This window comes from Phytophthora sojae (assembly GCF_000149755.1).
Source record: "Phytophthora sojae unplaced genomic scaffold PHYSOscaffold_3, whole genome shotgun sequence".
Classification (NCBI taxonomy): domain Eukaryota; phylum Oomycota; class Peronosporomycetes; order Peronosporales; family Peronosporaceae; genus Phytophthora; species Phytophthora sojae.
In genome coordinates this window covers 4,193,833-4,220,617 of record NW_009258117.1, presented here as the reverse complement: position 1 = coordinate 4,220,617, position 26,785 = coordinate 4,193,833, and the positions used below count along the sequence as shown (strand labels likewise).

Sequence of the window (26,785 nt, the reverse complement as noted above, 5' to 3'; positions counted from 1 at the left end):
GCAGTCCGGGGGCACAGTGTCGACCGCGCGACAGTCAAGTAGGCGATGGCGAAGACACGGACGACGAAGGCGAGGAATCCAGCAGTAACAGTTCGCTGGTCAGTGCGTTGAGAATAAGCAACCTTGATCACGACGGACTCGCTACCCATGACCTTCACCCGAGCAGTGGCGAGGACAACAACCAAGCGGACGATGACTAACGTTGGACTATTTAGCTCGCGTACAAGCCTAACGAGGTAATGCAAAGGGGTGAAGATGCATTTCATCAAGAGTGCCTACGTGTGATTTCTCAATCTATGTTATTGGTCGGCAAGGAATCAAATATGAAACAGAACAGTGCGCCACGGCGTTTGCCGCTGCAGTTCGGCTACAGCAAGCATCTAATGAGCGATAACCTGTCGAGAGCATCTACTCGTCGACAGGCACGACAGGCTCCTTGTCGGCCAGCTTGAGCTGCTTACGCACACGCATCTTGAAGTCCGAGATTTCGCCCTGGTACACCTTGATGGACTGGTTCTCCACGAGCCAAATCTCCTTGGCGACCTGCGAGATCAATCGCATGTCGTGACTAACCAGCAGCATGCCACCCTTGAAGTTGTTAATGGCGCGAGCCAGAGCGTCAATAGACTCCATGTCCAAGTGGTTCGTAGGCTCATCCAGCAGCAGCATGTGCGCGTTTTGCTGGGCCATGTAGGCGAACACCACACGACTCTTCTGTCCGTCGGACAGCTGGCCCATAATCTGTGTCTGCACCTCGCCAGTAATACCGTAGCGGCCCAGGTAGCTGCGGACCTCCTCGACGGACTTGGTCTGGAACAGAGAGCGGAAGTACTCAAGTGGCGACTTTTCCAGGTCCAGCACATCAACGAAGTGCTGGCTGAAGCGAGCAATACGCAGCTTGCTGTGTGGCCGAACGTTACCCGCAACCGGAACCAAGTCTCCTGTAATCAGCTTCAGCAGCGTCGTCTTACCCGTACCGTTGGCACCGACAAGGGCGACACGCGAGTCCAGATCCAGACCCATCTCGACGCCAGAGTACAGCACGGGGCAGTTCGGGTAGCCGAACGAAACGTTCTGGAACATAAGCACCGGAGGCGGCAGCGGCTCCGGGTTGGGGAACTTGAAGTCACCAGTGGCTTCCTTTTCGACCTTCTCCGTCAGACCGTCGCGAACCATCTTCGCCAGCGTCTTCTCCTTACTCTGGGCCTGGCGGGCCAGCTTAGCGGAACCGTGACCGAAGCGGGCGATGTACTCTTTCATGTGCTTGATCTGATCCTGCTCCCAGTTGTAACGCTTCATTTGGTTCTCCTCCTTTTCAGCCTTAGTACGCACGTACGTGTCGTAGTTGCCGGCGTAGTACTCGAGCTTCTTGTTGGTGAGGTCGATAATGTTCGTGCAGACCTCGTTCATGAACTCCTGCGAGTGCGAAATCATGAGCAGGATCTTCTTCCAGCGAGACAGGTAGTCCTCAAGCCACACGACGGCCTCCATGTCCAAGTGGTTGGTGGGCTCATCGAGCAGCAGCAGAGTGGGCTGGATGAACAGAGCACGGGCCAGGGCGATACGCATACGCCAACCACCAGAGAACTCCTTGGTCTTCTTGTCCATCATGGCGTCCGAGAACGTCAGACCCGAGAGAATCTGACGGGCGCGGACCTCGGCCGTGGCGGCGTCCATGTCATCCAGACGCTCGTAGAGGTCGGTGAGACGGTCCGAGATGGCCTCGCTGTCCTCCTCGCTCAGAGACTCGTCGGTCATCTGCTCCGACAGCTCGTCGGCCTCGGCCTGCAGCTTGTTGCGCTCCTCGTCGACGGACAGCACGGCCTCGAGAGCCGTCATGTCGCTGGCCTCGATCTCGTGCTTGAGGTGGTAGATGTCGATGCTCTCCGGGATGGGGATGCCGCGCGCGCCGAGCACGTTCATGAACGTGGACTTACCCGAGCCGTTACGGCCGATAAGGCCGTAGCGACGGCCGTAGTTGAGCGAGATGTCGCACTCCTCCATGAGCACCTTGCCGAAGTACGTGATGCTGAAGTTAAGCACGTTGATGTCCTTGAAGTTCTTGTGCACCGAGCGCACGTTGTGCGAGCAGGTGGCGATGATGCCCTCCTCGGCGAGACGGTCGGCGAGCGACATGTTCTCCAGCGCCTCGGCCTTCTCGGCGGCCTTCTTCTCCTCGGCGGCCTTCTTGCGGGACTCCTTCTTGCCCTTGCGCTCCTTCTTCACACGCGGCTCCTTCTTCTCGCGGGCCATGGCTGCTGCCTGCTGTGCTGCTGCTTGGGATCTGCGAAGAGCTGTTCACCAAAACCACCAATACCAAAGTGAGCCAAGCCAAATGCGTGGCGACGGAGGTGATAAAACCTCGGTGAGGGTAAAACCTTGCTGCACTGTAAAACTCGATTCTTATGTGTCGCACATTCTCTGATAAACCATTTACAGAAACGGTTCTAAGACTGGATGTCCTGCCTAACCTGCTATGTCCCTGTCCAACTTGATTCCTGAAAATGATTGGCTCTCTCGGCTCGTATCGACGCGACGGACGTGGTGTGTAGCCATCTCTCCCATTTGACAAGTGCTCGGGTTGTAGCAAACACGCAGCATGATATTCTCGGTTGGATATCTTTGCTCAGACGGATGGATCGATCGTCAACTTGAGTGCAGCCATCGCGAACTCTACGTTGAGTACGATGCCACAGGCAGCCCGAACTCGTCCGTGGCGCGAGCAGTCCGGCCCGAGTCTAAGGAGCCTGAAGGCGCAGCGGGCAGCTCGTGGTGCTGAGCAGGCGCGAGGTAGGATGGCGCCTGCTCTGCTTCTTCTCCGAGGGCCTCTTCCTCAGCCCACTCCTCCTCGAGCCCCTCCAGCTCCGCCTCCAACTCGTCTTCATCGATCTCGTCGCCGATACTGTGGTGTTTGTAAGGAGACAAACCGTGGTCAGATGTGCTGCTAGAACGTTTATGATTGTAGCAAAATTCGCGTCGTATGCCTGCGATTTCTATGAGTACGTACCCGTAGGAGCGGCCCATGATCTCTTGAATCTCGTTCATGTCCTCCATTAAGTCTGCCATGTCATCTTGCACGTCCTGCACCACGCATATATAGGAAATGTCAATAATGCCCCGTTACCCAGACAGCATCCTCGATGAGTTTGCTTTTTTCCTAGACCCACCTCCAGCTCTGAAATGTCGATCTTCTGCGTCTCCGCCTTTAGCTGCACCGCTGCGCTCTTCATGGCGGCTACCGTGGTAATTGTGTCTCTTGATGTGTCGATCGCAAACGCCGCCTGGGCCCCGTAGTAGCCAACAAGCAGATGAGTAACCCCAGGCGTTCCCTAACTCTCAAGCTATCGTGGCCCTCACCTGCTCGATATTAAATGACTGCGCCTGCAACTTGTCTCGCTGCGCCTCGAACATTTTCTTGCGCTTGAGCGTCTGCATGGCTCGCTGCTTGATGGAGTTAACGGCTGGGCCTCGCGTCTTCTTCATCTGCTCTCGGTACTTGCGCAGCTCCTGGTCCAGCTTCTCAATCTGCGAGAGCAGCAGCCAGTCAGCGACACCATCACGGCTGGAGAAGCTGCAGCGTCTGACAACGCACCTTCATGTCCAGGTCCGTGACCCGCGCGTCCACCTTGCCCCCGACATCGGAGATGTTGACGGGCGGCGCCTCGGGCTTCTTCTTGCCGAAAATGCGGTTCATCTTGTGCGTGCTTTGAGTGTGAGGATTACGAAATGGCGCAATCATTTCATCAAACATGTATCCACAATGCTTCCGAAAAATCCACTTCAAAAGCAACTCAAACAAAAATGCAGTTTGATCGATCGAGCGCAACCAAGCTACTGTATAGCAAAATGCTCTCCAACTGTGCCCAAATGCGGCTTATGCTGACGAGACTAATGCGGTCCGTGGCTGGCTCGAAGCATTTTGTAGATGCCTCCGTGCTTTGCCTTGCCGGACGTGCGAGGTGGGGAGACCTACACGAGAGTACTGATGTGAGAGCCGCCCTGAAACTATCAACCGTGTATGCCATGCGCACACTCACCTTGGATACGGACAGCGCCGCAGTCACCACTAAAGGGTGCACAACAACGTGAACGCAGGGTGTTATCAAGACATCGAGCCTTTCAAGCGACGGGGTACAGCTCGTACCTTCAGGGTTCTGCGCGTCTTCTACGAGCACTGGTTCCTGCTTTGCAGATTTATTCTTCAGTAGCAACGAATAGATCCCGCCGTGCCTGGCCTTGGCTCGGACTTCTGGCAACGTAGGGAGTGAGGACCTCGTTATCCGAGATGCAGCTCTATCTGGCACGTAATTCCTGTGGTTGCGCGGGTTCGGCGTGGCAGCTCTAGCTGCGACTGCAGATGCCGAGGCTCGACGTTCTGGCCGTTGGACGCTCTTGGATTGTGCAAAGAGACGAGTCGCTCTGGCATGTGCATCGTCCAATGTTGGAGACGGTGGATCGAGATCCCAGGCCAATGCAATCCCTGACCGAGCTTGTGAAGAAGGCGTGTCGGGTAGTGCCATGGGCGACGCCAAGCCGTAGTCATCGTCGGCCGAGGACTGCCGGGATGAAGGAGAAAACGATGGAATAAAGGCTGTCGGCGATACGAGACTCAGTGGCAAGGGCTTCCTGGGAGCTGACATCTCCTTCGCCCGGTGTCGTGGGGAGTGTTCTGGTCTGCTTCGAACGGCATTTTGCTCGTCCTCCTCGCTTTGCCACTGCTGGTTCTCGCCGTGGGGGCTCTGTATGGCCTGCACATTGTTGCAACACACGGGAGCAAACACACGTGAGCTATTCTGGAGCGTTCGATGCACAAATGACCCGTTCTCACCAGCAGCTCCAACGAGACGGTGTCAGTGACGGTCTCGTCCTCCTTCGCTGCGCACGCAGGCGCCTGGTTGCTCATTGGAGCGGAGACTGCCGTCACGGGCAGAACCAGATCTAGCTCGAGGTCCAGCAGCTCTTCAAGCGACGTCGGTCTTCGTGCGTCTCGAGTGTCTGTAGGCTCCGCGTCCTCGTCCCAGTCCGGCGAGTGCTGCTGCTGCAGGGGCAAGCGGGCTTTGGACGGTCGAGCGCCGGGTCCTGGTGCGTGCGCGTCCTCCTGGTTGCCGTCGCGCTTCTCCAGTAGCCATCGTCTCGGCGGAACGGCCTTGGTCATGGTAAGCCTAGCAGAGCTTCGTCACTTGTGCCCCGCTCACAAACAGGTTGAACTCGCGTCGTTTCATGCGCATTCGCATGGTTATTTTTGCAATTTCGAGGAGATTGACAGGCGATCCTCCGACTATTTTGCTGTGGCGACGATGGGGCTGCTGAGTATCCTCAAGAAGGTCAAGGAGAAGGAGAAGGAGATCCGCGTCCTCATGCTGTGCGTTTGGTAGCCGTAGCGATCAAAGGAGCAGGGAGGGATGACGCGTTGTTGCTGTTGTTGTTGTTGTTGTTGTTGTTGTTGTGTGGACAGAGGCCTGGACAATGCCGGCAAAACGACGATCCTCAAGAAGTTTATGGGCCAGGACATCACGGAGATCTCACCGACGCTGGGCTTCGACATCCAGACGCTCGAGTACAAGGAGTGAGCAGGTCTTCCTGCGACTGCAGGTGCATATGGACACTGCTGACCGTTGTCGTGCTGTGTCTTGCCGCCAGCTTCAAATTGAACGTCTGGGACGTCGGGGGCCAGCAGACCATTCGCTCGTACTGGAGGAACTACTTTGAACAGGTCTGCAGTGCACTGCTTGGTACTGGAGTGTGTGGAGTTTGCAGCTGACGCGGCGTGGTGCGGCAGACGGATGGCCTCGTATGGGTGGTGGACAGCGCCGATCGACGGCGGCTTGAGGACTGCAAGCGGGAGCTCGCCAGTCTGCTGACGCAAGAGGTCTGTGTGTATTGCATTTGCTACTGTTGTGTGTATGATTATCTGCTGCTAACACATGGGGTTGGTTCTACACTACCAGAAACTGGCGGGTGCTACACTGCTCATCTTCGCTAACAAGCAGGACTTAGCTGGCGCTCTTTCCTCTGCAGAGATCGCGGACGCGCTAGGACTGCGCGCTGCTCAATTTTCTACTCGGCACTGGAGCATTATCTCCTGCAGTGCTGTCACGGGTGACGGTCTCGTTGACGGCATCGACTGGCTTGTTGCGGACGTCGCCAGCCGCATCTTCCTGATGGAGTAAGGCTCTACAGTACGTCGAAGCGTGAAAGCGAGTGAGAAAGGAAACGTTGCAATGTGCACCACCCTCCCCCTTCACTCGGTAAAAAATAATATGGACGATGCTGCTGCTGCTGCAGTAGCGTCCAATTTGGTTCATCAAATGCTGCGTATCCACCGAAAGACGGCGACAAGAATCGGGCTTGAAGTTGCCTTTTGACGAGCTACCTCCACCTTTCAATACTCGGTAATCAGATCTCACAGGTTTCGCAGGTCGCCGGCTCGTTCAGTGTCGAAGCAGCCAAAGTGAAAGGCAGCAAAGCTCATGCGTCCGTTGTTGGCGGAGCCGTCCGTCGACCTGTCGGCCGACTCGAAGGCGCTGGCGTTCGACATGGCCGTGCGGCTGTGGCGCGTGGAGGTCGCTCTGGCCGCGCGGAAGCTGCTGTCGCTGGGCCGCGCCTACGACGTGCGCTACTCGCTGCCCAGCGCGGCCTTGGACGGGCTGAAGCTCGCGGACTTGGGCGTGCACGTGACCGCCATCATGAACTCGCACGTGTTCCAGGTGGACAAGCGGACGGACGAGCCGCCGCGCTTCCCCATGGAGTTCGTGGACAAAGTGGCGGGCAAGTCCTCGGCCACGGACCCCATCTGCACCGTCGAGGCGGACGACTACCTGGTGGGAATGGGCGTCGAGGACTTTCTCGTCTGCCCGCGCAAGCTGAAGCAGGTGGAGAAGGACGTGGCGGCTGTGGGGGCGGAGGTCAGCATCAAGCAGGAGCAGAGCAAAGGCTCCAGGAAGACGCTCGTGCTGCGCTTCGTGCGCATGGGGGCGGCCGTGCGGGACGACCCGAGAGTCGGCCGCACGCCCGGGCGCGTCTTGCGCATTCTAGACGAGCTGGACGCCCACCGCTTGCAGCTGTCCACACGCTACGAGCAGATGATCGCGCAGGATCGACTGGCCGTGCAGCGTCTGCACTCGGCCAAGAAGCTGCTCATGTACGTGAAGATCATGAGCCACGAGACGAGAAAGTCTGTCATGGAGGACAGGAAGTTCCAGTTTGCCGCGAAGTTTCGAGAGTGGTATGCGAAGATTAAGAGAGAAAGCGAGGTGGAGGCAGTTGCCACAGCAGATAAGGATGTGGTGATGGCCGGTGAGAAGGAGCTGGAGCAACCTGTGGAGGACATGGCCATCGACATGAGCCCGGAGCAACCCGAGAACGACAGCTACAATAGCAACCCTGCTCCAAAGTCGACCACACCGTCGATCCTGCGTCAGAATGGTTCAGCGTCTAGAGCGGCGAGGACCACGCCGAACAAACGAGTGACGTTTGCATTGGATGTACCGCCTGTGCAGACCACTACTGCTAAAGCTACGGCACCAACTTCAACTCCTCCTCCCCCGCAGCCTCCACCAGCACAGCAGAAGGAACCTGTTGCTCCTCCCAAGCCCAGAAGCTATGGCGTGGATGAAGGCCGAGCGTACCTGCTAGCTTTGATCGGGCCGAACGTCGATATCGTGTCAACACTCCAGGAATTAGCAACTGCTGTCCAATCTGTATCGTTGTCGACCATGAGTAAGGAATTTAATGTGGCAGCTGGACTCAAGGTGAGGGTTTTGCTGTATTATGGCGAGATCGTTGCTGTGTCTAACCGTGGCTTTGCATTAGCTTCGGCGCGAAGTGCGCATGGTTGGGCCATCCCAGTATAACGCTCGCGTCCGATTAGGGCATTTGTCATTCGATTCCACGGCTACAGTGGATCGAGATGCGACTATCGGTGCACTATCGCGACTGACACGAGCTGTGATGGAGCACCGTAGACTATACGGTGATTTGCTGGCGCATTTGAAAAGTCAATTCGGCTTTTGTCCGGCCAATGACACCCGGAAAGTGAAGGACGCCACCTTCAACTACCTGATTACGAAAAAGATTGTGCGGGTAGGTGTGCTTTTACTAACTGCAGTGATCTCAGTTACTCCGCGGCTCTAACGTTTTCTTGTTCTTTGCAGCTATATGAGAGGCCTGGTGGCAATCCGGACAACATTATGTATGATGTAGTGGCTAACATCCAAGAGTTTCCACTCGTTTGCAAGCGTGGTGCATCGGTGCCTAGTACAAAAAGCGAAGCAGTCGATGAGCTCCTGTCGTTCTTGATGAAGCTGATTGATCAGTACGAAGAGAGCCTGAAACTTGATCGCGTTGAACAAATCAAGAACGAGTTTGAACCGACGAAGATAGAAGTTGTTCAGCCTCACCAAGATCGCGCTGATCCCCACACCGAGGCGGACAACTACAATGAAGCGGGTCATCACGGTGGGATGAAGAGTGCACATGAACGCCCTGGCACTGGAAGCGTCGGAAATGCTGATTCAAGGAACGCAGAGTTGAGGTCTATGGGCATTCTGCGGAAGCGACACTATGCGCCAAACACGGATGAAAGTTATGAGGATGAGCGCGCTACTTCTCGTCCTCGCCTGGCATATTCAACCGGAGAACCAGAAACACTTCCGCAATCAGAAAGAAGATATGCCGAACGGGAAGGCAACACCCTGTCTGCTGCGAGTACTGCGAACCTGTTTGTCGAAGATCGAAGCGGCTCAGACCCCAGACAAGATGCCCCTCCCCGTTCAGAAGATGAGACCGCGAAGGCAAAGTCGGAGATGTATCAAGAGCTGCTGAAGCTTCTCTTCCGTGACCGTGAGGAAGTCGTAAGATCTGTGAAAGGAATTGTGTGGGACCTGCGAGTCAAGTCGGAAACGCTTCCGCTTTCGTCGACATTTTCGGTAATCGCTCTAACTGCAGGTCTCATTGGGGTTCTGAACGTTGATAACCTGATATGCCTACTGTGTTTCATGTATTAGATAACCCGGACAGCAACGAGAAGAAATAATGGTGTAGTCAGTTGCGTGCTCACTGTATCTGAGAGCGTTGTCGAGGCCTGTGGAGAAGCGTCATCCATTGAGATTGCTAAGGACAAGGCTACTACGGTTCTGATCAATACGCTGGATGGCATCATCGGTACTTGGATGGCGCTACTTGTTACTTATAATGACCGACTTACTCAAACACCGACAACGTTGATGGCGGGTAATGAAACTCAAGCCAAAAACCATGACAAGGTAAGCCTGTACATACTGGCTGTTAGAAGACCATTGTTGACGCGCTGGGATTTGTACTTATGGTCTACAGGTGTCGGCGTCTGAAAAGCTTGTTCCGCCACTGTACATGTACTTCATCTGGGTCCGTGATACGCTTACAATTTCGACAGCTTGCCTGAACGCGAAAGATGCCAAGCGGTCCGCTAACGAGAGATGGCGCGATATTCTGGAGGAACTCAACAGGCTGAAGCCACCCCCTGCATCATCTTGCTCCAAAACGAGCACTACCAGGTCGACAGGTAACGCAGGGACAACAGGATCTACTACGACGAGGCAATCACGTCCCCCTCCACCGACCCAAGCAAAGAAGAGCAACCTTATTTTGTGCAGTGACGATGAAATGGATGACGACGATGATGACTATTCAGATGGAGGATTTGATGACGACGACGACTGGGATCCGTCAGCAGTAAAAACAGCATCTCAACCCCCCGCTGTATCGGAACGAGAAGCGGCATTTACCAGAGAAATGGGAAAACGGTATGCAGAAGAGTCCGAAAGCGGTACTTCAGATGATGCAAAGTTTCGCGCTGCGATCAGAAGCTTGTTCACCCCGACGGACGAATTGTGTGCTGGTATAAATCGATTAAGAGGATCGCTGAAGTATCGCGGGGCTGAGCACACAAGGATCGTGCCTAATGTCGCGGCAAACATTAGGATGGAGCGCTTGCGCGAAGGCATCTTCGAAGTTCTCGTTGATGTCAATGATGTCATTCGCTTCAAGGCGTCGAAAACGGCAAAGCCTGATGCGTGCAATGCAGCGGTTGATGGTATGCTAGGCAAGCTGAATAGGATCCGATCGATCTGGGCCCAGCTGTTGCATTTTTTGGACAACAAATCTCTGGCAAACGTTTCGCATGTGGATTCCTTCCAAGCGCTAAAGTTATCGGGCATCGCTAGTGTACGTTGCTTTCTTTGTGCCGGTTGATTGTAGCTGTTGTCTAACTAACTACAAGTGCATGCTGATTTTCCTTTTCAACTTCAGATTACAACTACTGTGGAAGATCCACCCCGTCCTTCGTTTGGTCGAAGTGCTCAAGATTCACGCTCTGGTGTACATTGCGCTATCCGCGTAGACGGACATATGCTGTGCCGAGCTACTTGGGATACGGAAGTGGAGGCTCGGCGCCTGGTTGAATGGCGAGCCGCGCAGTTTTTCGTGGACTTGATCGACTGCGGACTTGATTCAAAACCACTCGACGGCGACGACGAGAAGATGGAGATTGACGGTGAGCTCCCCGTTACCGTTGCTTGGTCATGTCTGATTCGGATCCAAGACGCGTCCGACACTAGCAGTTTTCATGAGTTTCCTGTGGATGCGTTCTGGTGCCGCACTCGCGATGGGATGGCACCTGCAGAATTTCCTGATGGTCGAGGAATTGTCGTGACGCAGCGAGGAACGGTGGGGATGGAGAGAATGGAAACCGAGGTGCGCAATCTCCACGAATCCGCCATGGCGTTTTTCTGCCTGGAGTCGGCCTACGACCACTGGAAGTTTGTACGGCAATTAGTTCGCTATTCGGACAAGCGGAAGCACAACTCGCGCGCGCTCGCACTGACCATCTCACCGGAGTGTCCGTACAACATGTACTTGATCCCACCGGGAGCATCAATTAACAGCGAGCACAACTCCTACTGGCCGGAGAAGGCGCTTCCTCGCTTTGGTATTGATCGTAAGAGCGTGGTCGGGTTCTTGACGAAGAAGAGGATTGGTTGAGTAGAGGGTCATGAGCATTTGAAGGAGCAGAAGTACGAGAAATTGAAACATTTAATATGGACCCGAACGTTGCGCAGCCTTTTCGTTTAGTTGTTGGGTTACCGGTCAGTTATCATCATCATCATCCTCATCATCTCCCTTACCGCCGTCGTCGTCCATCCCGTGGTGTTTGCGATAAGCTGCGCTCTGAGTTTCTGCATGTATCATCTCGAGATATTCGGCGTTGTGAATCTCAAACCTTCGCTGCCGAATGAGGTGGCCGAAGTCGCCAATAGTTCCACCATCATTGAGGTCGTGGTCCAAAATCAAGTCCATCAGGACGTCGCACATGCGGCGAACTTCGATGTTAGGAGCGTCGGCTGCCAGCAGCAAGTCTGGCACGAAACCCACGCCAAACAAGATTTCTTCAAACGTCTCCGGGTGGCGCAGCATGCGATAGAACGCGTACAGCAGCTGCAGGGTGAGCTCATTGTCGTGCTGCTTCTCCTGGAAGAGCGAGTGGAACGTGCGCACGAGTCGAGACGATGACAGGAGAGGAGCGCACTTTGGCTCCAAAGCGAGCGCGCTGACGAATAGCACGACCTCTAGGATCATGTCGTCTTGAGAGAAACCCGGGACCAGGAGCTTGTTGAGGAAAGGGATGAGCGAATGATCCGTCACCAGTCTGTCCCAAGATGTCTTCGAAGGTAAATCGCTTGGCGTCATGTTGGCAAGCGTTGCCAAAACTTCGATCGAGAAGTCGTGGTTGTCCGTGTTAAGGCACAGCTCGATGAATGGCACCACGAAGGGGGCCCACATACCGCGATACTTGTACGCCTTGTCACTGACTAAATCTTCTTGAAGTGTGTATGACCAGAGAGAGATGTTCCGAATCACTTTCATGAGGAGTGGGTCACGCGTACGGAAGACTCGCGTAGCAAGCGCCTCGAGGCCACGATTCTGGCACATGAGCTCAGCGTTGCGCGCGTTGTGGCTGAGGTTCACAGCGAGAGCAGCAAGCTCTTTAGCCACAATATTCTGGGGGAAGTTGATCACCAGCTGCATGACGATTGGGATCGCCTCCGTGTACGTGAACATCGACTTGCACCGGTCATCGATACTGAGATGGTAGAGGATTCGCAGTGATAGCGCACGGAAGGGCGGCTTCTTGAGCAGTTCCACCAGTTTTGGAATGATACTATTGCGCACCAGAACTTCGCGGAGAGCTGGGTCGAAGGACAGATTAAACAGCAGCTTGAGGGCTGTCTGGATGGTTTTGTCGTGGTTGCAGTTCAGGTAGCGTACGAGCTTTTCCACTACTGTTAGCTCCACCATCGCATCCTTGTTCTCCTCAAAGATGCTCAGCTTCTTGAGAAAAGTGATGGTTAGAATAACCAGGTCGGGTGCCACACGATCGAGCAGCTACGCATGCACACACAATACGTGATCAAATAGACACCAACATGAGATCAACTACACTGTTCGTGCTTAGCCAAGTGGACAAACCTTTGTAAGAAACTGCACAATCTTCCTCTTGACCATCTTGCGCTCGGTGTGAATATCCTCGGCCAAATTCAGAAGCACGCTGAAGCACACGTATCTACAGAGGCAAACGAATGTATCAGGGTCTGAGCGCTGCGACAACGAAGAGCAGACAACTAGCGCATGTAAACAACCCAGAAGACTCACAGCAACTGGTCTTGCTTCCTCATGCGCTTCTTGTTGCGTTTCTTCTCGCGATCCAGCTTGGCCAGGATGTCCTCCGTCGACTGGCCGTCAGCCGACGGAGCCTCGTTGGCCGCCGCTTCCAGCAGTCTTTCCTCTTCGAGACGCAGCTGGTGGCGTTTGAGCTCGAACTCGACGATCTTGAGCGTGATGGCGCCGATGCGGTAGTTGCCCAGGATCGGGTGCAGCTGCAGAAAGTTGGAGAAACACCAGAAGATGCGCATCATGGTGAGCGAGAAGTCGTAGCTCTTCTTGTAGTCGTCGTTCAGCACGCGCGACAGCAGACTCTGCAGACACGAGCAAAGAGCAAAGCGTCAGCCCCTAGAACCCCCACCCACCCCACTCACCCCCCAAGAGACTCGACAAGCAGCAGCGCGGACCATGAGCGACTCGTTCTGCACGAGCGCCTCGATGTTCCCGGCGAACTCGGCCAGCTGCAGGATCATCTTGGCCCCGTCCAGCTTGGACTCGACGTCGTCGTCGTAGAGCTTCTCCATGTACGCGTCCAGCTCGTCCGCCTTGGCGGTGATCTTGCGGGGCCTCTCGCTCTTGACGACCGCCGCATGGCTCGGGCTGCGGCTGGAGCTCGCGCTGCGGGAGCTGCTCGTGCTCATGGCGCTTCTTGGCGACTGAGGGGTTTCAAGTTGAAGCTGCCGCCCATTTCGGCCAATCCGCGGGCGTTGTGCGTTTTGGCGCTGCTTGACGGTATTGTATCCTCGTCGCTCAGAGTGCAATTTGCCGAGGACCACCGAAAGCCAGCGACATGGCTACATCCCGCCTGGTGCAGCGCACGGCGGCGTTCGTGGAGCAGCAGCTCAAGAGCAACGACGCGTCGCACGACTGGCGCCACATCGAGAGAGTCTGGACGGTGGCGCGGACGCTCGCGAAGGAGGAGGTGGGTGGGTGGAGGTCTGCGGCGGCAGCTCTCAGGTTCTCTGTCTGATGTGATGGACTCTTGGTCTTGTTGTGCGAGTACAGCGAGTGCCGGAGGAAAACCTGGAGATCGTGGACCTGGCGGCGCTGCTGCATGACATCGACGACTGGAAGTACCAGAGCGACAAGGAGGAGCCCACGAAGCGGGCGGTGGCTTTCTTGCAGTCGGAGAGCGTGCCCAGCGACAAGATCGAGCGCGTGATGTCCATCATCGACAGCATGGGGTTCAAGGAGGAGCTCGCAGGCACTGGCGCGGTACGCTACTGCCCCTAGTTGGCATGATCACTCGTCCGGACTAACACAATAGTTATGGCTACCGCAGCGATCGTACACTGTCGAGTACGGCTGCGTTCAGGATGCTGATCGACTGGTAGGCTACATGTACCTTGTTGAGCATGTGCTGAGGAGGCGATGTCTCACGTGAATGAGGCTGACATGGCTCGTGGATGTGCAGGATGCGATCGGAGCCATTGGAATTGCCCGCTGCTTCACCTACGGAGGGCACAAGCTGCGCCCGCTGTACGATCCGGACGTGCCCCCAATCGAAAGCATGACGAAGGAGCAATACATGGATCCCAACCGCCCCAACACCACCATTAACCACTTCTACGAGGTACGTCGTACTGTTGCTCTGTGACTCAAGCAAACGCTTAATTCCTTTCTGTTGGCACAGAAACTGCTGAAGCTCCGTGACATGATGAAGACGAACGCCGGGAAGCGTCTGGCTGACGAGCGCCACGCGTTCATGGAGACGTTCCTGGAGCAGTTCCACAAGGAGATCAGCGGCCGGGGTTAGACCGCCTGGCACGCCACACGTGCGAAGAAGCCATTTCAACAAATGATAGATTCTTTCTGCTTAGCATGCTCTACCACAAACAATCACAACTGTGGGCGGCTTGTGCCCCGAGAGTATCTTGCCTATGCTCGTCTCACTTCTCCCATTCGAGTACCACGAGGAGGCCACGGACGCGTTCCTCTTACCCGGGAGGCCAGTCCAGCTTGCGTCCACCGAGAACGTGCAGGTGCAGGTGGAAGACGGACTGGCAGCCGTCCTCTCCGTCGTTGATGACGATGCGGAAGCCCTTGTCCAGATTCTGCTGCTTGGCGACCAGCTTGGCGGCGTAGAGCAGGTGGCCCAGAACGGCTACGTGGCGCTCCTCAGCGTGCGCGAGCTGCGTGAGGCCGTCGCGCTTCTTGGGGATGACGAGGATGTGCACGGGCGCTTGCGGGTTCACGTCGTGGAAGGCCAGGCACTGCTCGTCCTCGTACGCGATCTTGGCGGGGATCTGCCTGTTGATGATCTTGTCGAAGATGGTCTCACCCACGGCGGCAGCAGCGCCCGAGGCGGCTGCGGCGTCGGCCTTGGCGCGTTCGTCGGAGCTCATGGCGCGGCGGGCGACGGGAGCGAGCGAGCGGCGCGAGGGTCTAGACGCCACGAGGAAGCTGCGGCCGATGAGCATGCCTGTCAACCAGGGTTTGGTAGTAGTCTCCAGAATAGTAGTGTTAGTAGGCATATTATGACTACTACTACTATTAATACTACTATAGCTCTGGGATTGCCATTAGTAGTACTATTTATATAGTAGCCAAACGAAGCATGGATAGTAGTGCTATTATCGCTACTAATGTACCCATTCCTCAACCGACGGCAGATCGCACGAGTGAGTGGCCACGCATCAGTCAGGATCCCTCATTAGGCTTCCAACTTCACGCAAACGTGCCATGAAGTGCGCGAAGAGTGATTGCCACCAAAGTGCCATATCGGAGACTTTTCGGTGCTGTGTATGCGGCCGACAGGTGCATCATTTGTGCAGCAACGTGCTGTGTGACAAATGCAAGCTAACGTAATCTCAAAGGTAACGCTGCTGTTCGTGGTTGCCTTTGTAGCTTCAATTGTACTAAGCAGCTCACCATACTGATTTCGCAGCCGCACACGTGTTACCAGGGACTTTAATGCGGAGATACCGACTTCCAGGAGCCTACACTCAACTGTACATCTGGGAGTCGTCCTTACCCTCAAGTATTCTCCTGACTTCTGAGTAAGAGTAACATGCTTCAACTTTCGAGTACATTATTTCTTTTGAAGTTAGTTTGCTGTATAAACTAGAAGCTAGATACATCAACGTAAGGTGCTGGCTGTTGCACTGGCACAAACGAAGTGAATAGCATACTACAAGCAGTCTGGGGTGGTGTTTGTATAGTCTTCGGCTTGATGACGCTTAACTTTCCTATTAACCTCTTCTCGTCAGTACATGTATGCCGATGATCTCCTCCCCATGTATACTTGCGCTGTGCCTTCCTCTTCTTTTTTCTAGGTTGCCATACTGGGCATGGCATCTTTCCAAAGAAACCAGAAGCCATTTGCGAAGTTACTCAGAAGTCATCACTTTACTCTAAATCAAGTACCTCACTCTATCGCTTGTGATCGAGCAATTCGCCGACCGCAATATTCAGGCAAGGTAGAGTGCAATAACGGAGATCGTGTGAAATAGAAGACGCAATATAAAGGTCTGGAGTGTTGAGCAGCTTTGAGCAAGCATTTACGTGTGCTGTTGTTTCGCGGAGGATCGCGAAAACTTACTCGTGCTTGAACGCTGCTCGTAGCCAAGCGCGTCTAAACCGGGTCTTTTGTGAGGAATTCTCTTAGGATAACAACGGACAGCGCGCACCTACAGTTGTAGTTCATACTTCGCATATGGAGGCCAGTGAGCACCATTGCGGTCGGAATTCGGGATGGTCAAATAGTCATATTAGTAGTCATATTAGTACCACCTATGCCTTACTACTAATAGATATAACATTCTACTATTGCCATAATTTGGATAGTAGTAGTAGTATGACTACTAGCCAATATTCCCACTACTACCAAACCCACGGTATCCATCAAAATGGCTACAAGAGCCGGCCAGCCTCGAATGCCGTACGCAAGTTCACGTACAGGCAGAGGACTCCAAACTCGGATGGAGTTCGAAGCGTACGGTACGGCAACTACGCCCATGGGCACAGGCATCAAGCAGCAAGGTGCAGGTTGACTCAGCAGTGCCATTTTGGCTGCTTTTGGCGTTTTCCGGTGCGTCATTCCAATTACAACTCATACCCCGTGAAATACGTTTAGCTACATTCAACCAAATATGAGGATCCCCTACTAATTAACATTACTAATTAACACTTCAATAACCCGGATTAATTATACCCTGTTCAACTCATTCTTCCCATCTGACAAGCTCATTTTTGACGCGCAAACCAATTTGCTATCGGACCATTACGACGAATACATTGATTTCATAAATTTAACAATCAACTTCCAGAGGTGGCATTATTTGCGCTTTCGTGCTGGTCCGTCAGTGCGGGACCTCCTCGCTCGCACCACACGTTGCAACGCACTTGGACCTCAGATCGCAACCAGAGCCCAGCAGCGCAAGACCGAGTTCCCATGGGCAGCAGCGACACCGTCGAGCCGGCGCAGCAGCAGCCGGAAGAGCAGGCCGTGGTGGCGGAGGAGCAGACCTTCAGCGTGCTGGTGGCGCCCCCCGCCCCCAAGGGCGGCCAGCCCGTGCGTCTCGAGAGCGTGAGCGCGTCGGACACGGTGGTGTCTCTGCGCCAGCTCATCGCCGAGTTCCCGGCGCTCGCCTGCTACACGTGCTACCACCTGGAGGCCAAGAGCCTTGTGGACGGCGCCTGGCAGCCGCTCAACGACTTCGTGGAGCTCGCTGAGTACGAGGACGTGGCGGACGGCGCCACTCTGCGCATGGTGCTGGACAAGTACGACGCCCGCAAGGTGCGCGCGCACGTGCGTCGCCTCCGTGACGTGCTGAGCAACCCGCCCATCCCCCAGGCCACCGCGGAACCCGAGGCGCAGCCTGAAGCTGCCGCCGACGCCAACAACAAGGTCGAGGAGCCGGCCGATGGCGAGGAGCTGGATGAGAAGAAGCTCAAGGAAATCTCTGAGCAGCAGCTCAAGCGTCTGCGCGAGATCCACCACAAGCTCGAGGGCATTGAGGTGCCCGTGAAGCCCGAGCTGGCCGAGTTCTACAACTTCCCGGGCGCCGCCTCCGCCGCGCCGGAGGAGCAGGCGGAGCAGACGCCCGGCAAGGGCAAGGACCAGAAGAAGAGCAAGAAGGGCAAGAAGAACCAGCCGAAGCAGAAGCAGCAACAGCAGAACGATGCCAACCAGCAGAAGGAGCAGGAGCAGCAGCCGGACGCCAAGCTCCCTGCCTGCGTCAAGAGCATCGTCTTCTCGGGCTACAACCCGCCCCCGGGACCCCGCAAACTGGCGGGCGATCTGCTCTACCTCGAGGTGTCGGTCGTAGGCGACAACACGCGCTACCACATCACGGCGCACGTCAACGGCTTCTTCGTCAACCGCTCGACTGCCGCCAAGTTCGACCCGCGCCCGCACAAGACCGCCGCGGCACACTCGCACCTGCTGCTGGATGTGCTCAGCACCGTGTCGCCCAAGTTCCGCGAGTCGTACGCTGCTCTCCTCGCCAAGGCCGCGTCCCTGGCTAAGGAGGGCCCTTCCTCGATCGAGTGGATGGTGGCCGCTGGCTCCAACCTGGGCGGTAAGCTTCCCTGGAACACCCCCATTGCTGCAGCATCGGAGGAACACGCGTACGACCTTAACCGTGCCGAAGACGAGCTTTGTTCGTCGTTTGGTATGGATGAGCGCGGCGTGCTGCGTGACTGGAACGAGGAGTACCAATGCTGCCGTGACTTGCCGACTGACTCGCTCAAGGATGAGATTGTTCGCGCTCGGGTCATGTACAAGATCGTGACGGAGTTTGTGGAGGCCGCGACGCAAGGCGCGGTGGCGATTGTTGAAGGAAACATTCCTCCTATCAACCCCATGGACGACAAGAGTGCGCATGTGTACGTCTTCAACAACATCTTCTTCTCGGTGTCCATTGATGGCAAGGCTACCAAGGAGGACGGCGGCGAGGAGAATGCGTACTCGGCTGCCAACCGCGACCTGCAGGGTGTGAAGGCGTTCAATGAAGTGGACGTGCGTGGCCTGCACACGCTGGCTACGACGGTTGTGGATTACCTTGGTGTCCGTGTCATTGCCCAGAGCCTGATCCCGGGCATCCTTCTGGGAGACGCGGCCTCCAAGCTTGTGTACGGATCGGTGGACCACGGCAAGACTATTGCTGCTAACAGCTCCATGCACGAGCTTATGCTGAAGGCTGGTGAAAAGCTTCACATTGCGGAGCGCAGTATCATACCACTTGGCAAGAGCGACGAAGAACTGGCTGCCGAGAAGGAGCAGGAGAGTCTTGGTGTTACAGTGAGCGGGGGCGAAGCAAGCACCGATGTGGCCACTATCTGTGGTGCCGTTGAGGCCAAGGGCATTCAGGGTTCCGACGGCCGCCAGTATGTTTTGGATCTCGTCCGCATTACACCGAAGGACTGGACGTTTTACAAGAACCGTGAGGCTGCTAAGAAGAACACGGAGGAGAAGACTTCTGCGCCGGAAGACGATGGTCTGTGCTTTGCTCGTGACGATGAAGGTTATGTGGCTCTGTTGCGCCCGGAACTGGTTCAGCTGTACTCGCTGTGGAAGCAGAACCAGGCCCGCCGCGCCAAGCGTGAGGCTCGTCTTGCAGCAAAGGAGGCTAAGGAAGCGGAAGCGGAGAAGGACAAGAAGGAGGGTGTAACTTCGGAGGCTGATGCTGAAAAGAAGAGTGATGACACGGTTGAGAAGAAGGAAAGCGAAGAGAGCGAGCAGGAAGAGGAGGAAGAGGTTCCTCCGGTGAAGTTGAACCCCAATGTTTTCATGGACTACGCGGCTTCAACCGACGCAGCACAGGTCGACGCTGACGAAGCTGCCGCAAAGGACGCCGCTGAGTACCTGCAGAGAATTGTTGTTCCCGCATTCGTGGCGGACGTGCGTCGCGGTGCCATTGCCCCTGCTGATGGCTATGCGCTCACTGAGCTGATGCACTCGTGCGGTATCAACATGCGTTACCTGGGCCGCCTGGCGTCACTTGCTAAGAAGCTGGAGGCCATTAACGGTATCTCTAAGTACTTGCTGGAGGTGCTTGAAGTGGAGATGATCTCGCGCGCAGCTAAGCACATCCTGGCGGATGTTTTGAGCTCAAACGACTCTATCCGTGCCGCCCCGGGATCTGCTATCGTGAAGCTCCTGAACAGCATTCTTGGATCAATTTCTGCTACGGTGGACAAGGAGGAGACTAATGATAGCGATGCTACTGCGATCACGACGGCCTCGTTGAACGCTAAGTCACTGCGGGCGCGCATTGATAAGGAGATCAAGGCACGCTTTGACTACGAGTTGTCTCTTTGGGGCCCTGGCCGCGAAGTGGAGCAAAGCGAAAACTCTGCCCCTCTTGGTCGCGTGCACAAACCCGTCCTCCTTCGACGCTTGTGCCAGCGTCTGGGTCTGCGCGTGGCGAGCCGTAACTATGACTTCTCGTCGTCGTGTGCCGCACCGATCACCCTGGATGACATCACTGGCGTTGTGCCCGTCGTCAAGAGCTCTCTCCCTGCGCACCCGTTGGCGCAGGCCAAGCAGCTCCTTGAGCGTGGGCGCGTGCACTTGAGCCAAGGCGCGCTTTCGAGCTCGTACGAGTTCCTCCAGGAGGCGTCATCGCTGCTTTTCCAGGTGTGTGGTGCTGCCCACGAGGATGCAGCTCTGTGCAGCTCGTCACTTGCTACAGTGCTCTACCATGCCGGCGACGTTGCTGGTGCTATTGCTCAGCAGCAGCGCGCGTTGGCGCTGTACACGCAGCTACAGGGCACTGACTACCACGACACGGCCTTTGCGCACGCGAACTTAGCGTTGTTCCTGCACGCCAACGCCCAGACGGAACTGGCAGTGCCGCACATTCGCCGTGCCATTTACCTGCTGGAGTTCTGCTGCGGACCCCACTTCCCTGAGATCAGCTCGCTCTACTTCAAGATGGGCATGATGTGCCAGGACGTGGGGCAGATTACGCTGGCGCTCATGTGCCACCGCGAGTCTCTCCGCCGTGGTGAGTTTGACCGCAACCAGGCGGCAAACACGCTGCGTCAGATGGCTCTGGCATGTGGCTTGGCTGGCGGCTACCGCGAGGCGCTCGCGTACGAGAAGAAAGTGTACTCGCTCTACAAGGAAGCTTATGGCGATGAGGACCCCCGCGTGATTGAGTCGGCGAAGTTCATGGCCAAATTCACGGAAAAGGCGGTGGAGGGCGCTAAAGGCCGTCGGGAAGTGGATGCGGCGGCGGCGGCCGATGCCATCGCCAAAGAGCTCCTTGGAGAGCTCGAGTTCAAGGCCGAGGCGGAGCATGAAGCCGTGTCGCTGCCTACGACCAAGAAGAAGAGCAAGAAGTCCAAGAGCGGCGGCAAAAAGCACTAAGCGTGTGTGTTCTCTGGAGACATATCACTAGCAGAAAGGTAGCACGCCAGCAGACAGATTTATAGACAGTGTTTCGTGTGAATGGAATTTACGCGTTCCTCTTCTTGATGCCCCACCTATTTCCCGTTCTCGTGTGCCAAGCCCTCGGATGTAGTCATGGACACAGCAATTTCTGCTTTGACACGCTTCGTGCGCCACTCGTGGATAGTTTTCCGCAGCTTCGTGACGAGCAAGTCGACCTCGCCACGCTGCATGCCCAATGCACACGCAAACGTCACGTAAGCTACTGGAAAGCCGTCGTGGTGCGCTCCAAAGGCATTAAACTCATACCCTGCGATCGCTTTGCGGTCTAGACATGACACCACACTGGAGCAGCACGCACCCGAGTGTCAAGCGACGGCTAACAAACCTCCACTTGGATTAGCGTTGAACTCACCGTGCACCGGATACCCCACGTGAAAACAGCATAGCGCCGAGCAACGTAAGCTGTCGGGATTTCTCTTGCAGGTCCGTGACATCGGAGCAAAACGTGCCCAGTGTCATCGCGAAGGAGATCTGCGCATGCAAAGCGTTAGATATGGAAATGCCGCCGAGCTGCCAACCGCCTACACAGCAGTCCACTAGTGCTACCTCGTTGTTCGAAACGAGCAGTACGCGTTCTCTTTCATCGGCTGCGAGTGTTTCAAGTTGCTGGTTCATGTAAGCTGCGAGGTGCTTGCGCTCTTCCAGTAGCCGTTTGTACCCATGCTTCCCCTGACAACACATAACGGTTGAGTAGCATTATTCACCAAGGACAACTACGAAGCACAAGTCAAACTGACCAACCATCTGAAGCATGGTGATGAAGAAGTCCAGTGTCGGCGTAGCGCTGGCACGTCCAGGATAAAATTTCGCCACGCGGTCGACTACTTCGCGAGATGCCGAACACACAATCGCTCCACCCACAGGTACCATGAAATTCTTATCGAGACTCTGCACCACAGCATCCACTCGACCAGTGCGCATCGCTCGCTCCACGTGGTGCACACATTTAGATGCCTGTACGCCGTACGCATTGTTAATCACGTGCGCTTTCACACAGCACACCACAGTCATCCCCTTCATGTGAGCCAATGCTACAACTCATTCGCTTGACCAGGCTCTTACCAACGTTACGCTCCTCGCACAGCTTGGCGATCTCCTCCACGCTGTCATAGGCCCGTGGCGCGAAGCAACTCGTGGTACTCATCACAGCCAACACGCTGTCGCTCCCGTACTGGTCCATCAGCGCTGTCATTCCCACCAAGTCGGTTTTCAGGAACCCACCAGGCTTTCCATCCTCCTGTTCTACCAGAACGTTCGCCAGCACTAGCGGCGTCAGTCCAGCCGCCACGATGGACTTGAAGCAGGACTTTTGGTCGATCCGTGGCCAGATGACGTAACGCGCATGCGGCTTCGACTCCTTGAGCTGCAGCAACACTAGTGTCAGCGACATTCCCGTGGCCACAGGCAGCACTAGCGCCGCCTGCACTGCGCGCATCCCAGCGAGACGCAGCACGTCCTTGGCCAGAGCGTTGGCCAGCTGCACCAAGAGTGACGACCCCGCCGCTTTGGGCTGCACCGCCGCCACGTCGCCCGACCTGCCCACACCGTGGGCCAAGTAAAAGTGGCGGCGCGCCACTAGCGGAGAAAAAACGCGCGCCTCGCGCTCGCCAGCGCCTGCGCTGCCGCGGAAGTTGTTGCTGTCCATGGCCGAGAGCGTCTGCAGCAGGAGCTCCACGCTGGCGTCGTCCCAGCCTTCATCGGGAAGGCGACGCTGGGCAAGCAGAGATGTCACCAACTTCTCGCGCGAGCGAACTGCATCAAGACCCTGCTGGACGTACGTGGAGGGCACGAGGTGCTGCGCTAGCGCCGCACTCCTAGCGTTCATTAGTGCATGCACTACTGTGGTAGAATACTATTAGGATACGGTTTTGGTGGTCCTCTATTGGACGGCTGCTATCTCGGCCAATCAGAGTCGTTTATTTATGGCGGGCCATTAATTCCCAAAGTCTATGAAATTCAACTAGTGCGGCTCCCGGTCTCACTGAGGCAAGTGTCTCTGGGCTGAGATTTCGACGCGGGTACGACTCGGGGCGGCGGGAGCGGACGAACCAAGCGCGCTCAGTGCTCAGCCACCGACTTCCCGTGGGCTGGTGACTACGGCACCGCCCAGGAAGCTGATTCGGCGGCGAGGCGCGAGCGTCCGCGAGGGGGGGACGCTGCGGAAGTCAATCGTCAAGGGAAGGTGCTCAAGGGGATCAGCATAAGACGCAGGAACAACACAAGACTGAAGAACAAGGGCGTGCTGGCTGAGACTGTGTGGTTGGTCGGCCACGATAGCAGTAACCGGGGAAAGGAGTAGTGACCCGAGTACCTAGCTGAACCAAGACTACAAGACCGACGGAAGCAGCGGACACGCCGTCACCAAGGCTTAGCGCGTCTCCGCGAAGGATACGTCGGCACTGAATGGCTCCCCCATTCAGTGCCGACGTATGCTGATCGTGACGGTGAAGACAGTAGGAGCTCAATTAGTGGCCGCCCACTACTAGGGGTAGTGTGTGTGGACCACGTTTGGAGAGTGTAGATCCCCTATCGTAAGGCGCACTAACGTTCACAATACAATACACAATATATGAAATTCAAATGGGGGGCTGAATTGCTACTTAGTATTGTGGTTTTCAACAATTTTGCCGCCCGATTTGACGTGTTGTCTCGAAGTCCGATTTATATAAAATGGAGCTCCTACATGATCGGTTGGTCCAATTTAGCTATATCTGACCTGAGTTAGTAAGGTGCCTGGCCAGTTTAGCGCAAATTTGCGAAGTGTCGCCGCAGTACAGCGATATCTCGCTGTAGACTGGGGCGATTTGAGCACGAAGACCACCTACCGAAAGCTCATTATTAGGACTATCTCGTCTATTTATACGGCTTCTAGCAGGCGATTTCAAGACGAATTGGTGGCTCGTTAGGCAGAGCACATCAAAAAGGCCGCCCGACCAGTTTACCGCAGCCAAACATATAGAATTTTGTAGCGGTGCCCATCACCCTTTGCCGATTCCTGGTAGCCTGACGCCATAAAGAAGTAAGTAGATATGACAATTACTATCGCTTTGTGCAGGGTATGACAAGTTTGAGTTTAACTAGCATTATACATTATTATCTTGGATAGGGCTTAAACTGGTGTAATGGAGTAGAGGTCGCCCAGTTACTCTTTACACTGAGAGTTCAAACCCGTCACCACCACAATGAGGACTGAGTGCCGACATTTTAAGATTTAGGGCCACAGTCGGCACGCTGTACGAGCAGTGGTTTTGCATTATTTAAACGACAACCTGCTCGATAATGTCGGAGTTGTAGACAGTTAGCTCTTCAGACTTACCTGTCGCTTCAATTGTCGTGTTAGTCGCCTTCTTCTGGATCTTGGTAGTCTTGCGCTTCGTCGCTTTTTTCTTCGTCACCTTGCTCTTCTTCTTCGTGGCGTTCAGCTCTTCATCCCTCTGCTGGAGCAGCTCTCTCGTCAGCAAGCGCCCCGCCACCGACGTTGTTGTACGCTTCTTCTTTTTGACGGGCGGGCGGGGCAGCACCAAAATCTCCATCTGTACCTGCGTCCGGACTTGCAGCCATGCTGTAGTGGGCCTACCTTGCTCACTACTACGGCTTACACGTATGCGCACGTGTATGAGGAAGCGTAGCTTAGTTTAAACTAGAGTTAATTATACTCGGACCTCCGAGTATATATTAATCTAAATAAACGATCCAAATAATGTTTTTGGGTTAAATGAGAACTGCTACTTTTGTTTTATGTTTCTGACTTCCTCAAAATGTAATATTCTAAACTGGGAATCTGCCAACGGCTGGTTGGCAGAATTCCAATGCTATGCATGTGCTCATTGGCTAAAAGATGCTGCTTGCAGCCAATAGGAATCCTAAGTCTCTATGGACCACCCGTCGTGGTGATCGTAAATGTATGTAGCCTTTGGTGTGTCTACACCAAGGACGAGAAAGTCTTTCGAGCCTCTAACAGACGTCGTGTCTGTTAGAGTTACGAGTGACTGTAGCCACTTGTGCGTGTAATCCTATTACACCATCCCCCCCTCAAGGTTAGACACGCCGAGTCACGGCACGTCAATCAGGAAATTGACCATTCGTCAATTCTTCACGTCTCATTCCGCAATGAGCTCGCCTCAGAAGAAGACCGCCGCTGAAGCAGAGGGGAACAGCTCCGCCGGGATAGAGGCTCTCTCTACCTCGAGCGTCACAAAGCAAAGCATGACGCTCTTGCTGTCAAGGCTGCGGCGGGGACAACTCAACCGGAGATTGTCCTCGAAGGTTCATCTGTAGTCAACGACGCTGTTGACTACGGGGACGGCGACGTGGAGATGGAAGAGGGCGAGGCCTCTTGTAGCAAGCGCAAGGAGTCTATCGACAGCGATAGTCTCGACCCGCATGCCGGGTCGAGACGCCCTCGTGAAGGAGACGACTCGGACGCTCCGAGCTCGAAGCGTTCGCGCGGCGAGAGTGACACTCCGCTCTCTGCTGCTGGGGCTTTACGCTCCCCGCGTGAAGTGGCGTCTTCAAACTCTCCGCGCGCTGCTCAGGCAGCGCGCGACCTGTGGATGCCGTCTGCGTCAGAGATCGCAGACCGTGTGGGCAACACTATGCCTCCAAACGAAATCCCGCTGTACGTATGCAGCGCTATCCACGACGATGCTGTTGCGGAGGAGCAGCACTTTGATCCGTTAACGAATCAAAGGCGCGACTATTACATGGGGCTCTTCCACGAGCTCCGGTACTTCTCCAGCAAGAAGACTTCTTCTCGCAGCAAAGTGCCCGAGTGGCAGGCACTTTGTCAAAGTTGGAACGCTTTTGTTGAGAACTTCAACAAGAAACCGGCTGCTTACCGCGAGCGGGTTAAGCATGCCCGTGAACGCTTCGAGACATTCTCGACGCGCGGGCGGCTGGAGCAGCTCCACAAATCCTCTGTGGGCGCTGGTATTCCATGCGCTGTGCCCGAAGGCCAACAGTGCACGTTGTGTCTTCCGGGTGCGGCGCGCTTGAGCGACCGCGACCTAAACGGGTACACGACGATTCGTGTACCTGCAAGTCTCAAATATCTCCGTGCCAAGTTCTTGGCACGCGAGGAACGCGACGATCGTGGGAATTCGGGCGCTGTAGGTGACCACAGCGCTCGCACTACCTTCTCGTCGACAGTGCGTGGTGACCTTCGTACGCCCTCACCATTTCCGGAACGTCCTGCAGCAGGACGTCCCGCGGCTCCCATGTATCTTGGTGGGGCGGAAACCCTCTCCAACGAATACGATAACGAACCGGCTGCCGGTTCGTTTTCGGGATACTATGGTTCACAATACGCTCAACAATCCAGCGTGTTGAGCCGCGGGCGTCGCGGATCGGAGGCGGCGGTGGTGGGAACACGCCCCGGGTATGGTCAACCTGTGGTTGACCTTGGCCCGACGCTCGAGGAGCGGGTCGCTGCTGTGGAACAGCATCAGAGCCGGGAGTTCGCCGCTCTGAAGCAGGAGATGGTGATACTGAGGGCTCAAGTCGCTCAGGGTTCGCAGACCGCGTCGGGCATCCATCTCTGTCGACGTGGGCGGTCGCGTCGCACGCTTGGTCCAGCGCGTTCACGCGCTGGAGCAGAGGTTCGCTCCCGCTGGGGCTTCCGCTTCGGGCCAGCCGAGCTAGGTGGCTCGTGCTGCAGGTATGGCTTCAGCCGCCCGACGTAAAAGGTCG

At 55.6% G+C, this 26,785-nt stretch overlaps 11 protein-coding genes across 11 annotated transcripts; 6 read left to right on the top strand and 5 right to left on the bottom strand.

The window, feature by feature from the left end:
* Positions 1-408: 408 nt before the first annotated feature.
* Positions 409-2,307, bottom strand: PHYSODRAFT_558930 (ABC transporter ABCF family; the record flags this gene model as incomplete). Its single annotated transcript, XM_009525004.1, has 1 exon — positions 409-2,307. The coding sequence occupies exon 1, from the start codon at positions 2,251-2,253 to the stop codon at positions 409-411; it is 1,845 nt and encodes a 614-aa protein (XP_009523299.1). The 5' UTR covers positions 2,254-2,307.
* A 366-nt stretch (positions 2,308-2,673) lies between these two features.
* Positions 2,674-3,694, bottom strand: PHYSODRAFT_488619 (hypothetical protein; the record flags this gene model as incomplete). Its single annotated transcript, XM_009525003.1, has 5 exons — positions 2,674-2,902; positions 3,008-3,081; positions 3,168-3,281; positions 3,358-3,525; positions 3,593-3,694. 5 exons carry the CDS (start codon positions 3,692-3,694, stop codon positions 2,674-2,676), a joined length of 687 nt encoding a protein of 228 aa, XP_009523298.1.
* Positions 3,695-5,297: 1,603 nt separating this feature from the next.
* On the top strand, positions 5,298-6,170 carry PHYSODRAFT_313188 (hypothetical protein; the record flags this gene model as incomplete). The annotated part of the gene is made up of 5 exons (XM_009525002.1): positions 5,298-5,362; positions 5,456-5,566; positions 5,641-5,713; positions 5,780-5,869; positions 5,949-6,170. 5 exons carry the CDS (start codon positions 5,298-5,300, stop codon positions 6,168-6,170), a joined length of 561 nt encoding a protein of 186 aa, XP_009523297.1.
* A 300-nt stretch (positions 6,171-6,470) lies between these two features.
* On the top strand, positions 6,471-9,005 carry PHYSODRAFT_488938 (hypothetical protein; the record flags this gene model as incomplete). The annotated part of the gene is made up of 4 exons (XM_009525001.1): positions 6,471-7,751; positions 7,813-7,877; positions 7,998-8,082; positions 8,154-9,005. The coding sequence occupies 4 exons, from the start codon at positions 6,471-6,473 to the stop codon at positions 9,003-9,005; spliced, it is 2,283 nt and encodes a 760-aa protein (XP_009523296.1).
* A 364-nt stretch (positions 9,006-9,369) lies between these two features.
* On the top strand, positions 9,370-10,230 carry PHYSODRAFT_313187 (hypothetical protein; the record flags this gene model as incomplete). Its single annotated transcript, XM_009525000.1, has 1 exon — positions 9,370-10,230. The coding sequence occupies one exon, from the start codon at positions 9,370-9,372 to the stop codon at positions 10,228-10,230; it is 861 nt and encodes a 286-aa protein (XP_009523295.1).
* Positions 10,231-11,124: 894 nt separating this feature from the next.
* On the bottom strand, positions 11,125-13,337 carry PHYSODRAFT_313186 (hypothetical protein; the record flags this gene model as incomplete). Its single annotated transcript, XM_009524999.1, has 4 exons — positions 11,125-12,420; positions 12,505-12,598; positions 12,688-13,010; positions 13,104-13,337. 4 exons carry the CDS (start codon positions 13,335-13,337, stop codon positions 11,125-11,127), a joined length of 1,947 nt encoding a protein of 648 aa, XP_009523294.1.
* A 149-nt stretch (positions 13,338-13,486) lies between these two features.
* On the top strand, positions 13,487-14,452 carry PHYSODRAFT_492063 (hypothetical protein; the record flags this gene model as incomplete). The annotated part of the gene is made up of 5 exons (XM_009524998.1): positions 13,487-13,618; positions 13,714-13,911; positions 13,979-14,026; positions 14,111-14,269; positions 14,330-14,452. 5 exons carry the CDS (start codon positions 13,487-13,489, stop codon positions 14,450-14,452), a joined length of 660 nt encoding a protein of 219 aa, XP_009523293.1.
* Positions 14,453-14,633: 181 nt separating this feature from the next.
* Positions 14,634-15,041, bottom strand: PHYSODRAFT_492857 (hypothetical protein; the record flags this gene model as incomplete). The annotated part of the gene is made up of 1 exon (XM_009524997.1): positions 14,634-15,041. The coding sequence occupies one exon, from the start codon at positions 15,039-15,041 to the stop codon at positions 14,634-14,636; it is 408 nt and encodes a 135-aa protein (XP_009523292.1).
* A 2,048-nt stretch (positions 15,042-17,089) lies between these two features.
* Positions 17,090-21,013, top strand: PHYSODRAFT_359947 (hypothetical protein; the record flags this gene model as incomplete). Its single annotated transcript, XM_009524996.1, has 1 exon — positions 17,090-21,013. The coding sequence occupies one exon, from the start codon at positions 17,090-17,092 to the stop codon at positions 21,011-21,013; it is 3,924 nt and encodes a 1,307-aa protein (XP_009523291.1).
* Positions 21,014-21,129: 116 nt separating this feature from the next.
* On the bottom strand, positions 21,130-22,922 carry PHYSODRAFT_496419 (hypothetical protein; the record flags this gene model as incomplete). The annotated part of the gene is made up of 5 exons (XM_009524995.1): positions 21,130-21,379; positions 21,450-21,568; positions 21,644-21,766; positions 21,839-22,083; positions 22,160-22,922. The coding sequence occupies 5 exons, from the start codon at positions 22,920-22,922 to the stop codon at positions 21,130-21,132; spliced, it is 1,500 nt and encodes a 499-aa protein (XP_009523290.1).
* A 2,285-nt stretch (positions 22,923-25,207) lies between these two features.
* PHYSODRAFT_259490 (hypothetical protein) lies at positions 25,208-26,778 on the top strand (the record flags this gene model as incomplete). The annotated part of the gene is made up of 2 exons (XM_009524994.1): positions 25,208-25,288; positions 25,324-26,778. The coding sequence occupies 2 exons, from the start codon at positions 25,208-25,210 to the stop codon at positions 26,776-26,778; spliced, it is 1,536 nt and encodes a 511-aa protein (XP_009523289.1).
* Between the last annotated feature and the right edge of the window lie 7 nt (positions 26,779-26,785).